This window comes from Misgurnus anguillicaudatus, chromosome 9 (assembly GCF_027580225.2).
Source record: "Misgurnus anguillicaudatus chromosome 9, ASM2758022v2, whole genome shotgun sequence".
Classification (NCBI taxonomy): domain Eukaryota; kingdom Metazoa; phylum Chordata; class Actinopteri; order Cypriniformes; family Cobitidae; genus Misgurnus; species Misgurnus anguillicaudatus.
In genome coordinates, this window is record NC_073345.2 from 13,567,769 (window position 1) to 13,582,329 (window position 14,561).

General features: G+C 37.9%; 1 protein-coding gene across 2 annotated transcripts in view; it reads right to left on the reverse strand.

The window, feature by feature from the left end:
• Nucleotides 1-14,561, reverse strand: part of gabra3 (gamma-aminobutyric acid type A receptor subunit alpha3) — a 253,492-nt gene that overhangs the window by 194,665 nt on the left and 44,266 nt on the right. Inside the window, exon 2 of one of the 2 annotated variants that reach the window (XM_055179775.2) lies at nucleotides 11,167-11,273. The exons of the other annotated variant lie outside the window; for it this stretch is intronic. Coding sequence (XP_055035750.2) covers nucleotides 11,167-11,252 — 86 coding nt within the window. The 5' untranslated portion in view covers nucleotides 11,253-11,273. The remainder of the gene's footprint in view (nucleotides 1-11,166; nucleotides 11,274-14,561) is intronic. 2 annotated transcript variants of the gene reach the window in all.

Genomic DNA, 14,561 nt, shown 5'->3' on the forward strand with positions numbered 1-14,561 from the left:
CCATTTTCTTAAAAAAAATTCAGATAATTTACTCACCACAATGTCATCCAAAATGTTGATGTCTTTCTTGGTTCAGTCGAGAATAAATTATGTTTTTCGAGGAAAACATTCCAGTTTTTTTTTATCTTTAATGGACCCCAACAGTAACAGTTTTAATGCAGTTAAAACGGAGTATCAAAGGACTCTAAATGATCTCAAATGAGGCATAAGGGTCTTATCTAGCAAAACGATTGTCATTTTTGACAAGAAAAATAAAAAATATGCACTTTTAAACCACAACTTCTCATCTATCTCCGGTTTTGTGACGCGCCAGCGCGACCTCACGCATTACGTCATCACGTCAAGAGGTCACGGATGTAGTATGCGAAACTACACCCCAGTGTTTACAAGTGTTGAGAAAGAGGACCGTTCCGACGTTGTTGTATGTGGAATGATACTAATTCATGTCTTTGTGTCAGTTTATTGTTTAAAATGGTTCGCAAATGTGCGTTTCATATATGTAACACATGACCTTTCCACGGCATTACGCAATTACGTAAGGTCGCGCTGGTGCGTCACAGGACCAGAGATAGACGAGTAGTTGTTGTTTAAAAGTGCATATTTTTTATTTTTCTTGTCAAAAATAACAATCGTTTCGCTAGATAAGACCCTTATGCCTCGTATGGGATCATTTAGAGTCCTTTGAAACTCCGTTGAAACTGCAATTTTAGACTGCATTAAAACTGTTACGTGTTGGTGTCCATTAAAGTCCATTAAAATGAGAAAAATCCTGGAATGTTTTCCTCAAAAAACATAATTTCTTCTCAACTGAACAAAGAAAGACATCAACATTTTGGATGACATGGTGGTGAGTAAATTATCTGGATTTTTTTAAGAAAATGGACTAATCCTTTAAATGTAATGCACACTGTGGTGATTTTATTGTATTTTGATAAATAAACGGGCTGGATAAGGATGGATGCAGAGGATCTGTACAGAATCTGATTGCTAAGTGGCCAGCTGTCCCTTAACAACCCTTTCCCCACAATCCTGTAACAAGTTAACCTTGACAACATCACTTTAGCCATTGACAGTTTGTTATGTGTTGGCCGGTCACATCTCAGAGTGCCACACAATCCTTCTGAAGCCTGTAAATAATGCATGTGTGAAAAGCTGGAGGAAAGGAGAGAAGTTTGGACCCGATACATTCGTGCAGGAGTGCCTCTCTCTCTCTGTCATTGATTTTGTGTCACTCTGGACGGTTGCGTTGAAACTGATTCCAAACAAAACAGACAACAAAAGAGACTTAAGCTATTCGCAATCGTTAGCCCCCAGATTGTGCCGCAAAGGTGCCGGGTGTGTGTGTAAGGAATACGCGACACTTCGTTGAGAGGCAAAACACCACGGCTCATTGATATGTAAAGCAAGGATTGTTGCAAATAATAGTTTAATCAAGGCCTGCCAATCGGCGCATGTGTATGACATTAGCTAAAATGGGAGATTTGTTTGGGACAACCTTACTTGAAGGGGTGTCCATAAGAATGTCATTCGCTTAATTATGTCATTTTTAATTCAAAAATGACATTGTGTGAGATGTCTTTGTTACGATAACTTGACATTGACCAATACATCAAAACTTGTCATGAAAACTTGACATTCCCAAGACAACATAACTTGACATAGCAGATTTATTATCAAACTTAAGGGACAAGTTCGGTGTTTTGCACTTGGGGCCCTGTTTTCGGATTGTTTGTGATGAGGTGGAGCGGTTTTGGCTGGGGTTTCGACATTTGCGGCTGCCCCGAGAATTTTTGGGTGTTTGTGTTTCAGCTCCTACCTTTACAATGCGTTTAATGGTGCAATGGAACAATCCTTTCCAAAATGCATTAAACTTTCGTTTACAAAGACGTGAAACTTATCGAGTGGTCAGGGGTGTTCAGTGATATGCTCACACAAAAATCGCGTTAAAAGATGCTTTCCAACAGCTGTTTTAGCATTCGTTGTTAATCGGCAAACTAGGGAATGAACTTGCGCTCCCTGGGCGGTTCGGCGCAAAAAAGGAGGCGTGTTCCGGCGCAAACCATCACTGATGCTATTTTGCATTTTCAAAAAACAATTGCGCCACTGACCAAAAAAAACTAGCCTAAAGTCAGTTGCGCGTTGCGCGTGGTTCATTATGCTATTTTAAGGGCGCATGCTTGACCATAATGTATAGCGTGCACAACGCACACACACTTTGCTTATCTAATCTACACAGATGCAACAGTTATTTTTGCAAATCATAAATTGTTACAATAAAAAATATTAACACATGAGATAAGGGAAATCATTGTGGTGAGCATTGTGGGGATAGTTTTATTTATTGTGTGGCTGTGTTAAAAAATTATCATGCAAATAACGATAAAAATATTTTCATAAGTTGTTGTGTGGCTGTATTACGTTTATTTTATGTAAATAATAATTAAAATGTTTTCATAAGAAACCTTAATGTATATGAACTTGATTTGTAAGTGTACTTTGTGGTTGGACCTTGCTTGCGTTTCTTGGGTCCGATTTCAAAGCCCCCAAACCCTTTCAGCGGTGAGGGTGGACACAGCGATGTCCTCTGCTGGCGTCAGGTCATGTGTAGAGGCAGATCCACCTCCCGTTACACGGCGTGCACGATTTATGCTGGCAAGCTTGGGATTCCCCCGTCTCCTGACATCATTGTAGCGCTTGGTGCAACGATGGGGATGCCAGCTGATGAGACATTTGTGGCTATTTCCTCTAACGCCTGTTTAACAGACGCTGATTTGAGCGGGTTTCTCCCATCCCCATACAAAACAACTTCTCTGTCTTTGACTGCTCTTACAAGAACGTGGGTCTCCTCGGCTGTGAACCGCTTCTGGCGTGCGCCTGGTAAATCCATCATAATAATAGCAACCCGCCGTGGAACTTGCGCCCTTGCGTTTAAAGGGAATGTTGGATAGCGTACTGATTGGTTTATTTGACGTTACGCCCAAACCACACCTATGAATAATGAACCTACTTCAGACCAACCCCTTATTGATTTGCGCCTGGCGCAAGAGTTATTTCTCCCGCCGGGAAAATAGCAACAACGCCCAAGATTCGCCCACAAAGTCACTTGCGCTTCGCACTTGCGTTTCAGATCGTTAAAAAAGGGCCCTATGTGTTTATACTTTGTCCGAATAATATCTTCATGAATATCATTAATTTTATGTTTTTTAAGTTTCCTCTAGGTGTAAAATCAGTATATACAATCTAATAATAATAATAATAATAATAATAATACTTATTAAAATTGATAGAATTATATTTTATAGCATTTGGAGACCAATTCACCTAAAATTAAATGACAACAGTACAATAATGGGTTAAGACATGCATTCTTTCTTGTATGAGAAAGAACAAGTTGTGTTTTTTATGTATTGTGCACACACATAAAGTTAAGTATAATCTTTTGACATGTATGTTCCATTATGTTAAGGTATTTAAAGGGGACATTCCATGAAAATCAGGCTTTTTCCATGTTTAAGTGCTATAATCATATATCATATAATAAACTTGTATTTCATCAATACAAGTATGTTGTTTAATATGTTTCTCTGAAGTTTATATGAATGAACACGAGGATTAATGCACTGCACAAGACAGAGTGAGAGAACAACGCCTATTCACTATCATACACAATAAGCATAAATATGTTGTTTATGTTTCTATGAAGTTTCAAATGAATACAATGAGTTACAAGATAGAGAGTGAGAGACTGACAGAAACGCGAATGTGTTCAATATGTGTACACAATAAACTTAAACATGTCATTTGATCTGTTTCTCTAAAGTTTAAGCATTAAACGTGTTGTTTTTTTACAGATCATTTAAATGTGCTTGTGTGGTTTGGTCAAAAAGTAAACTTCTGAGTGTTTGTGGAAGTGTATTTTATTGTAACATGCTGAAAATCATTGTGCCTGTTTAAAACACTGGCAGCATAAGACCTTAAAGTCTTTATTTTTATTCCACAATGTTCCCCATCTGCTGATAAACATGTATTTAGTATGCATAAAAAAGATGATTGACTTTTTAAACTTGTTCAAATATATAATGCTGAACATCGCTTACTAACTTCTTTTGTGAGAGAATCTCCCTCTTGAAGTCTTCTCTACAGCGCGAGCGCTTAAGACTCCGCCCACCTGAGCAGCTCATTTGGATTTAAAGGTATACACACAAAAACTGTGCATTTTTGCTCAGACCCATAAAGTGCCTATTTTAACATGCCCAACAAATTACCTATATGGTATTTTGAGCTAAAACTTCACATATGTACTCTTAAAAATGTCTTGTGGAATGTCCCCTTTAAAATAATTTGACAGAGTATTAACACTTATTGACATTTTAATGACAAGTTACATTTGTACCACTGTAGTTGAGGTCAAGAAAAATATTCATGCTGCTGTTATAAAACAATATGACAGAGTATTAACAATTAATGACATTTTAATTACAAAATCAATTTGTATCACTGGTAAAAAGTGGTCAGAAAAATATTCATGACACAATTATAATCAGTGTTGTGGGTAACGCATTACAAGTAACGTGCATTACGTATTAATATTACTTTTCAGAAGTAAAAAGTAATGTAACACATTTCTTTATAAATAAATATTTGAGTTACTTTTTAAAAAAGTAATGAGAGTTACTTTTCAATTTAATCAATTTGATAAAAAAACAATGTACAGAATTAAACTGAACCTAGTCACATAGAATATTGCACTGCGATGGAAATATGCAATTTCTTAATGCAGAACTTCTCAGTCATAAAAAACACCTGCAAGGCCTCAAAGAGATCAAGCCTCAGCCATGTAAGGAAAAAGTAACGCAAAAGTAACTTTAAAGTAATGTAAGTATTACTTTCCATGAAAAGGAACTACTGTAAGTAACAGAATTAGTTACTTCTTTGGGGAGTAACTTAATATTGTAATGCATTACTTTTAAAAATAGCTTTCGCCCACAACACTGATTATAATGGCCTCATGACAAAACCAATCACATGACAGTTTAATGTAATGTTAACCCATAAATCTAGGTAGTTTCTTAAGTTTGATAATTAATCTATGTCAAGTTATGTTGTCTTGGTAATGTCAAGTTGTCATATCAAAGACATATCACACAATGTCATCTTTCCTGTAAAAATGTCATAACTGAGCAAATCACACTTAAGGACAGTTGTCATAAACATGCATAAAATCTCCTTTGTGTTCGTGACACGTGTCATATCAAGATTATAAAGGTTTTATGTCAGTCTTATGCACACCCCTTCAAGTAAAGTGTTACTGACAACTTTATCCATTAACAAAGTCTCCGGCCCTCACATGATGATATCGTTGCGCATCAGCGAGCCCAAAGGACTCGTGGAGCGACAGCAATGCTGATTTGAAGAGATACTCGTGAGGTATAAGAACTCTGCTGCTCTGAAGTCTAAAGGGATTATTCCTTAACTTGGTCATGGCTTCTCCGATTTTCGAGAAGGCAAGCAATATCTTTGGATACAAGTCGACTGCCTCAATTCCTTTCTAAATTCTAGCGTGAGGGGAAAAAGTGCAGCTAGTTGATGCTAGAGAAAAGCGACAAGGTCAAAGTCAAAAGAGCCTCGCACTCGCCTTTCTTGTGATTGAGGTCGTCTAGTTAGTATGCGCAGGGGGTTTGCGATGGTTTGATCTGGCGTCCAGAATAGATTAATAGCAAAACCTGAGAGTCAATGTGGAATTGTCAGTAGTCATTTAGTCTTGTTTAACAACATGTTTGCGGCTCGCCTTAGCTCCCGAAGCCTCACAACCGAGTATCTTTGAAACCGGGGACAGCAAGGACACAGCACAAAAGATCAAGAGCACTTTTGTTATTGTGTTGTCTTCTAGCAGTGCCTCTGATATGACGCTGAGAGATGGATGGAGACGGTGGACGCCGAGTGTCTGACTTGAAGAGAGCTACCACTTACCATTCAATACTTATTAATATTTGATATTGCACAATCCGATTTTTAGAAATTGAGCTACATTACATTAAGAATATCTAATCTGCATTAAGACGAGGTTAAATGTATTTTCTCTTTTAAGTAAAAGACTAACTTTAATGCTTATAACTCAATTTATTCAAACAACCATATTTTGTAAATGCAACTCTGCATTGGGGAGAAATAAAATGTGTATATCCGTGGGAATGCTGAAAATAAATGTACTTGGGATGAGGGTAAACAACAAAAAGCATACGGATCACAATATAAGCTTATAAAACCCAAAGAACCCTCTCTGACTGTAAGGGAAATGGGTCAGCTGAATGAACGACACTGTTAAAGTCCCTCACTTTGGTCGTAAATGTATTCAACAGCAGAATGTAAATAGCACCATTAAGCAAGCTGTAACAAAGCCCTGGTTTGTCCACTTCACAGCCTTATTTGTTCTGCTTGGCTTTTTTAATCTATATTAATTATTTACAACAAAATAATGAGCCCATGCATCTGGGACAGAACTAAAAGTAGACTGAAAGCCCTTGATAACTTTAAGTTTGAAACAAAAACCTTGAATATTCAACGTTATGTCTGACTAAAGGTTTAAAAAGAACAGTTCATCCCTCCAAAAATTACTATAATGTGTAGGGTTGGGAATCTGTTTTTTAAAAGGAACCGGAACCGCACAGAATTCTTAAGTTTTGGGTTTTAAAAGCGGTTCTGAGGTGATGCACGGGCAAAGCGCTGAGAGCAGTCACTTTAAATAGCCATCTCTTACCTCATGAATATTAATTACGTTGAGCCACTGTTTACAATCACACAAATTAACACAGCTTACCACAAAAAACACTTGCACTGCTGAGGTACGCTTTTTATACTTAGTGTTAAACATTAGGGATGTGCCCGAAGCCGAATACGTTATTCGGAAGGGCACGGATAATGGCTTCAAAACGAATAACGAATTCATCCGAATAACAAAAAAAATATTCGGCCAGACATAATCACGTGTTTACTGGAACAGCGCTAAATTATAAACCCCTTAAAGAACAAATAATATGTGTGTGAAGTGAATAAGTGCAATCTATAAAATGACATGAATGACTTTATTTTCTTTAGAAACGCGAGCTGTTTTGGAATTAGTTTAAAAACGCTGCTAATATCAAACCTCTTTTAACCCAACTGTAAAAAAATGACCCTTTTAGTTTTTTTTATTTTATTTGATTACACAAGACCTGATAACCTTGATAAAATGATGCACTCTAATAATAAAATATTCGTTAATAACTCTGTGAATAAGTAAATAGATAAAAATATGAAAATGTAACATTTTAAAAGCAAAATGTAAACTGAAGATTACTATGACATGAATTGCAATTAACATAAAAATAAAGTAAGTTAATAACTGAAATTAAATCTTTCTAATTACCTTATTGTTGGAAATCATTTTGCTTGTTTTGAACTAAGTCAAATAAAAGAGCATACTGTTTTGACATTTGACATTTTAAACAAATATCTGATTATTTATTAATTTAGATTAATGAGATAGTTTTTTAAACAATTCGTTCTGTTCGCGCAAACAAGGTATGGAAATAGTTAATAATGAGCTCAGCAAGTTTGTTGTAATGCTTATTATGCTTTCATAAATTCTTGTCAAAATCGTTGTTTTTGAACTATTCTGTCAGTGCACGTACTTGCGTCTGTGCGTTGCGTTTCGGATCTGTCAGTCAGCGCGACTCTTGTGGATCTTAATATCTTTTTAACATAAATCAGTCCCGAATTTATCTCTCTTAATAATTCTTTAAACATCAAGCCCTGCGTTTTATTTTCAAATTCCTGCATGTTTTTAAACCGAAACCAAGATGTCAGACATGACACGCATCTTCATATTAATGTAGGCTACTTATTTTTCCTGAAAACCTCCCACTCATTTAGACAGAATGGGTCACATATGTAACTGTGCTGACACAATAAACGCTTAAAGGTGATGTACAGTCAATGTGTTCTCAAGTTCAACGCACATAGGCATAAGCTGTATGAGGCTTTGAAAATGGGAAGTTTGTTTTCCATGCCTATTATTAATGAGAATCAAATTATTTGTCTTTTTGATTAAAATTTTGTAATATTATTTTTAATAAATATTTACAGTTATTTAAGTTATAATTATAATAAAAGCAAAAAATCATTTAAAATGCCATTTTCATGTAATATGACAAACTTCCGGGTTAAGACCCGCCCATCTTCACTCCCAACCCTGGAGAGCCGGTGCCCTGCAGAGTTTAGCTCCAACCTTAATCAAACACACCTGCAAGCTAATCAATGTCTTCATGATCATTTGAAAATCACAGGTAGGTGTGTTTGATTAAGGTTGGAGCTAAACTATGCAGGGCACTGGCTCTCCAGGATTGGGAGTGAAGAACACTGCCCTAGAGAATCGTCAGTCTTTATTGAATGATGTTTGGTCTTGTTATATCTATTATATTTCCCATAACCCAGATACTTAAATCTTATAAGTGCGTTTGCAATTTTAAGTGACACCAAACAGCATCAGTTCAGTGTCTTATGCTGTGTGCACACCAAAAACGAAGCGTCACATTCCTTGCTCTATATCAAGTATCCCCAACTTTTTTTACACTGCGGTTTCAGCTTGAAAGAAATTCTGTGGTATGGTGGGGGGGGGGCACTGTGCGAGTGAGATTCAAGTGTTGCACATACCTGCTCTATCACTTATTTTAGTGGCTGTTAGTGCTGTTAGTAGAAGTGTAGAACCACATGTTTGTCGTTTTTACTTTTGTTGTTTCACGAGTTCGCCTGCCCATTCAGTCTTAATAATTACCGCTAAACGAACTTGGCTTGCTGTCCTTGAAGGCTGCTCGAACCTAAGGCCGTGCTTGACTCCCAAGTTCAAGAACAGAACTGCACAAAGAAAAAAAATAGGGTTCCTCCCTAACCTATGTTTAAAGTGTACCCGTTAAAGGGGACAGAGAATGAAAAACCATTTTTACCTTGTCTTAGTTGAATAATGGTATTCTACCCGCATTCACAAACATACAAAAAGTTTTAGACATTCTAAACATCTCAGTCTCATAGAAATTCCTCTTTTAGAAATGTCAGCCAGAAAACAGCCCAATCTGAAAAACTGATGCTTATGACATCACAGGCATCTAACTGCCCCTCCACTTTAAAATAATTGGCTACATTTTTTGAGTGGCAGCAAAGTCAGCCAATCAGTAATGAGATTGCAAGTTAAGCCAATAGGGGGAGCCAAATAGGTGCAAAACCACTTGTTTAAAATCCCCCACCCTAATAAAGCTATCTAAGAGAGGTTTTTAAGAAGCTTCTAAGACATTACAGACCCAAACAAAAATTTTTTTGTCTACATGTCACATCACAGAACAAGGATAAATACTCTGTTCAATCATTCTATATCACCTTTAAACTACGGTTACTGCAGTAAAAGAGTTCATTTTCATCATGGTGCTGCTATCGCTGGATAATTCTGTATTGGTTTTCCAGAAGCCTGCAGCACTTTTATGTGAGGTAGAGAGAGAGAGAGCGCAGCCCTGTATAAAAGTGCAAACGGTCGAGGTCATCTGAAGTCGGCTCTTAGCACAAAACACCCGATAAAGCTACAGTATTACGTAGCTATTATACACATTTTTCCACGTTCTTGTGACCCGGCGGCAATCGGTTCATGACCCAGTATTGGGATCTCTGCCCTAGATTACTCACGGGATTTAACTTTGCAACATGCAAATTTTCTGCTTCAGGTAAAAACTTTCAACGTGCGCGAAAGATGCATTCGAGGTGAACCATGTGTGTTCGCCCCAATCAATTTGTGTCACTGGCATCGCCCCACTTGAATGTATATCTATTTGCATCTGTGCATTGCTTTTGTATGTAATCTACTCGCGCAAATAATTAAATTCGCTTCTGCATTATAACAAGATTTTTAACATCTGATACTGTGTGATATAATGTGGTGTTATTTTTGACGGGGTGTGAGTGGTGGAAGGGGGAAAAATGCTATGGGAGACCGGTGTCAGATTGAATCAAATTCAGTATGTCATTTCTCTGCTGACACAGTGGAAAATGAATTGCTTCTCTTAAAGCAAGGGGCACACTTTCAATGACCCCTGCTGAATATTATGTGTGTGGGACATTAAATGAACGGTTGGCACCCTTCTGTTTTTTCCTTGAATGCTTCTTTTTTCCTCTCTCTTTCATGCACGTGTTTCTCGTTTGCTTACGTTGCCGGCAGATGGAATTGGTAGATTCCAATCAATGTTCTTCTTTGACTAATTGCTCTGACAAAGCTGGTGAGGATCCAGATGAATAGACGACTGCTAAGCGCGCCTGGCACCACACACACACTCGCTCTACCAGCACAAAGATACATCTTCATAAGCTGAGATAAATAGCTGAAAATCTGCAGTATAATGATTTCCTTTTAAACACCTACCAGGAGACGATCTGTTATGATTGAAGCTCTGGATTAAGGCTATTGTTACACCAACAACATACTTTGATACATTATTTTACATTTACCTGTATGCATTTTATCCAAAGCAACTTACGGTGCATTCAGGTGTATATATTTTCTAAGTGGGAATCAAACTCATGACCTTTGTGTTGCCAACACCATGTTCTACCAGTTAAGCTGCTATGTTACATTATATCATGATAGAAGTGTTAGATTTAACGTTGGACTGGATTTAATCAATACTGTGCCATGACCTTAAGGAGACCAGCAGTCCAGACGTCTGACATTGATCGCAAGCTCAAAATCCTTTCTCCCCAAAACCTGGGTGTACCTTCACAATTCTGAAATGTTCAAGTGAGCTAATGAACAGTAAAAAACGTCTGGCACTGCAGCCACACAATCTAGACTAAACCCGTCTCCACGTCCCTCCGGCATCGGTTTCTTTACGGGTTTATTGAGTCTCACTTGTAACCAGGCCTGCTTCGCTACCGAAATCCAATTGACGGCCGTTTGTGTGAGCGATTTACACCCAACTACAGTTGGTTCCAATGGCATTTTGCAGACCGTAAAGCTCCTGCTACAGTAATAGAACCTTATTAATGAACGTATTAGCTGCAATGCATCCCTGGAGCTCACAACATGTGGGGGGGGGGGGGGGTGAAGGCAGAGAGCACAGCGAGATGGGGAGGGTTGATGAGTCATCCTACCCGGATTGCGAGCTGGGGTCGAAAAGCATAAGAAAGATCCACACGGAGGGGACGCGCGCTGCGAGCTTGCAGAGAGCGCCAGCCATATCGCTCTGAGCCCGGAAAGCCTGCAGAGAGAGAAAAGGAAGACAGCAAGCGAATTAGCAAAGTGTTAGACGCCATCTCGTGATTAATTGGCGACTGCTTTGTTGACAACACCCTCTGCATGCGGCCAGTGACACATTAGCATTTCTTGAACACGATTACAAGGAGCTCGCCCTCCTATTTGATTGGCATGCACACTCCCGCGCTCGGGGAATGTAACTCTGGAGGGTCAATTGTGAAAGATGTCCTATTACTTTGTGTATTTAACTAAAAATGTGTAACTTGTTTCTTTACTTAAAGTGATTCATATTAAAAATCAGTACTCAAAAGCTGGGTTTAATCAAAACGTAAAGCGAATCTTTTCAAAATTCGCAAAAACATAAAAAACAAAACAAATGCAAATTAGGTGCGTTTACATCAAGTTGTTCAAACGAATGATGGTGGTACTGGCAGCCTAGTAACCAACAGTAAATAAAAGTTAGAAAATGTAGACAGAGCTGCATTTAGTTACGATTTGGCAAGTTATACATTTACTAGCAGTGCAGCTTGTAAACTGAATGCTGGGCATAGAAAAAGAAATGCAGAATTTTTGTTGCAGGCACTAGCAGCAAGAGCATTGTGACAATGTCGAACCCCATATATGGAAAAGACAACGTCAGCTGATACAGCTAGATGATCAGTCAAAAACCACCTCAAGCGAATTAAGGCATTTTTATTAGAAATTTGGCATTTCCATCACTTGTTACTTATTCAATACTTTAAAATGTGCATAAAATCGTGGTGATGGAAACCCAGCTTCAGTGGGATTTACAGGGTTCCCACACCTTAGTTAACTTCAAATTCAAGGACCTTTCAAGGACTTTCCAGGTCCAATACCCTCAAATTCAAGGACTAATGTGGGGACACATTTCAAGTGAGGGCAAGGTTACATTGTGTTACCTGAAGATACATTGTTACAGTTCCCTTTCGAGGGAACTCGCGCTGCGTCACTGCGCTGACACTTTTGGGACTCCTCCAGGGGTACGTGCATCTGAATGTGTATATCAAATTCAACCAATGGTGAGGCATAACGACAAAGACAGGGTGACGCGGGAGTCAAGAAGTATATAGCTATCTGAAATATTGCCAAAGACGGCATTACAGGGACGCAGGAAGTTTGGCAAGGGAGACGCAGCGCCTCGTTCCCTTCTCAGGGAACAACAGTTACATACGTTACTCAAGACGTTTTTATTTGTAAAACACAACTAGGCAAAAAAGCATTTTGGTATAAATCAACAATCGCATACAGAAGATATAAGCATTTAAAGCGAACAGTTTAGCACGTGTGCTTAAAAAGTCTAGAATTTTTATGATATTATCCTACACTACAATAGTGTAGTGGAAAAATATGGATTTTTTCCAGAAAACTTCTTAAAATAGATTCAAGCACTTTCAACTACCTGTATTTATGTGTGTATTTTTTCCAAAACTTTCCAGGGCCTTGAATTTTTTCCCTCAGATTCAGAAACTTTCAAGGATTTCAAGAACGCGTGGGAACCCTGGAGTTAAAGCTACGTTTTAAGTCGCCATAAAACAGAAGTAGCGACTGTCAACATTTTCCCCGTGGTGACGTATATCAGAGTGAAACGGCATCTGAAATGAAAAAAGGTAGGGGTGGACTTAAATTCGTCAATCAATAACTGAATGGATCGTTTGAAGTGGAGTCATGCTTTTCCTGGACTCCGCCCACCTGCCATACCATATGACCGGAGGTAAAGAGAGATCACATGAATTTAAAAAAAAATATATATATATAACGAAGCTCACAGATAAGTTATTTGTATAAAATATCACAATATTCCAAAACAAATTACAGTTTTTAATTTCAATTTCAACTTTAAAGGGGACATATCATGAAAATCTGACTTTGCAAGTATGTGAAAAAATAAGTCATAGAAATTTGGCTCCCCCTGTGATGTCAGAAGAGGATAATACCGCCCCTTAATCTACACTTTCCAACCACAACACTGCCATTTAGTGCAGAGATCAGCACATTTGCATTTTAAAGAACACACTCAAAACGGCACATTTTTGCTCACACCTACAAAGTGGCAATTTTAAAATGCTATAATAAATGATCTATAAGGTATTTTGAACTAGAACTTCACATATGTACTCTGGAGACACCAAAGATTGATTTGACATCTTAAAAAAGTCCCCTTTAATATATAAAAGAAACACTGAGACATTTTAGCTGACAATGAAGATATCATATTTCGATTTGGAAATAAGAAACACACAAAGCAGAGAGACTCGTCTGTAGGCCTCGCTTCTCCGGTAGTGTTTGGAAGTCTGTGAATCGTTTGTTTCATTTTTTTATGAAACAGCTGACAAACCACTTCACCATAATTAAACTTCTCAGTGCTACTTGAGAGAGTCATTTTTTAACCCAATACATTCGCTTGTCTGTGTCTCTGCGCCTGCTCGCACGACACTATCAGAAATGAGAATATTGGTAATAAATTTGTCACAGATGTCACAAAATACCGATATGGAGATCCTCGAAATAAATCCACTGACAGTCTGTTCTGCTGCTGTTTGTTCTTTCTGCGGCAATGTTTATGCAACAAACGTGTCTTTACGAGCGTGAGTACACCAGCGCAGTATCGGATGCATCCCTAGACGTGCCAGTGTTTGAGAATGCAACCTGTTTGTGACAAGTGTTTGCTGGAACCTACTGTGCAGAGCAGCACTGCAGAGAATTTGAAGAAACTGTCTAGAGATTTTTTTTCTCTGATAGCCTGCCAAACGGCAGCCTTCAGTCACATTTTATTCTGTTAACTTTTTCAAGAACTTTTTATCTGCATCTATGGCTGCTGGGGGCAAACATGTCCCTGATTGGAGGCTTGAAAGAGTTTCTCTTGTTATACACTGGGAGAAAGACTAATATGAACATTCATATGCAAGCTGCATAGAGGGAATTATAAGTGGACTTCAATCTAATTGTAAAGAACTTCTATTCTTTTTAACAAAGATAATATGCTGTAAGCAATTGCGTTGTATTTTTCAACATTATTTTTAAAGCTGTTATGGCTCTGTGCACCAACAAGACATGTGGGTGATTATATAATTGCAGGTACATTTGGTGTCCAAAGTCATTATATTTTTCTGCTTTTTCAAATGGTTATATTTTTATTATTTAAATAATTTGGTACTCACTATCTAGGATCACAATATGTTACAGGCCATAATAATATAATATTTTCTGTAAAAAGTATATGGCTGAAAACCATGATTTCCTGCTGAATTGGTCAGTATCAACTCTGTTATGA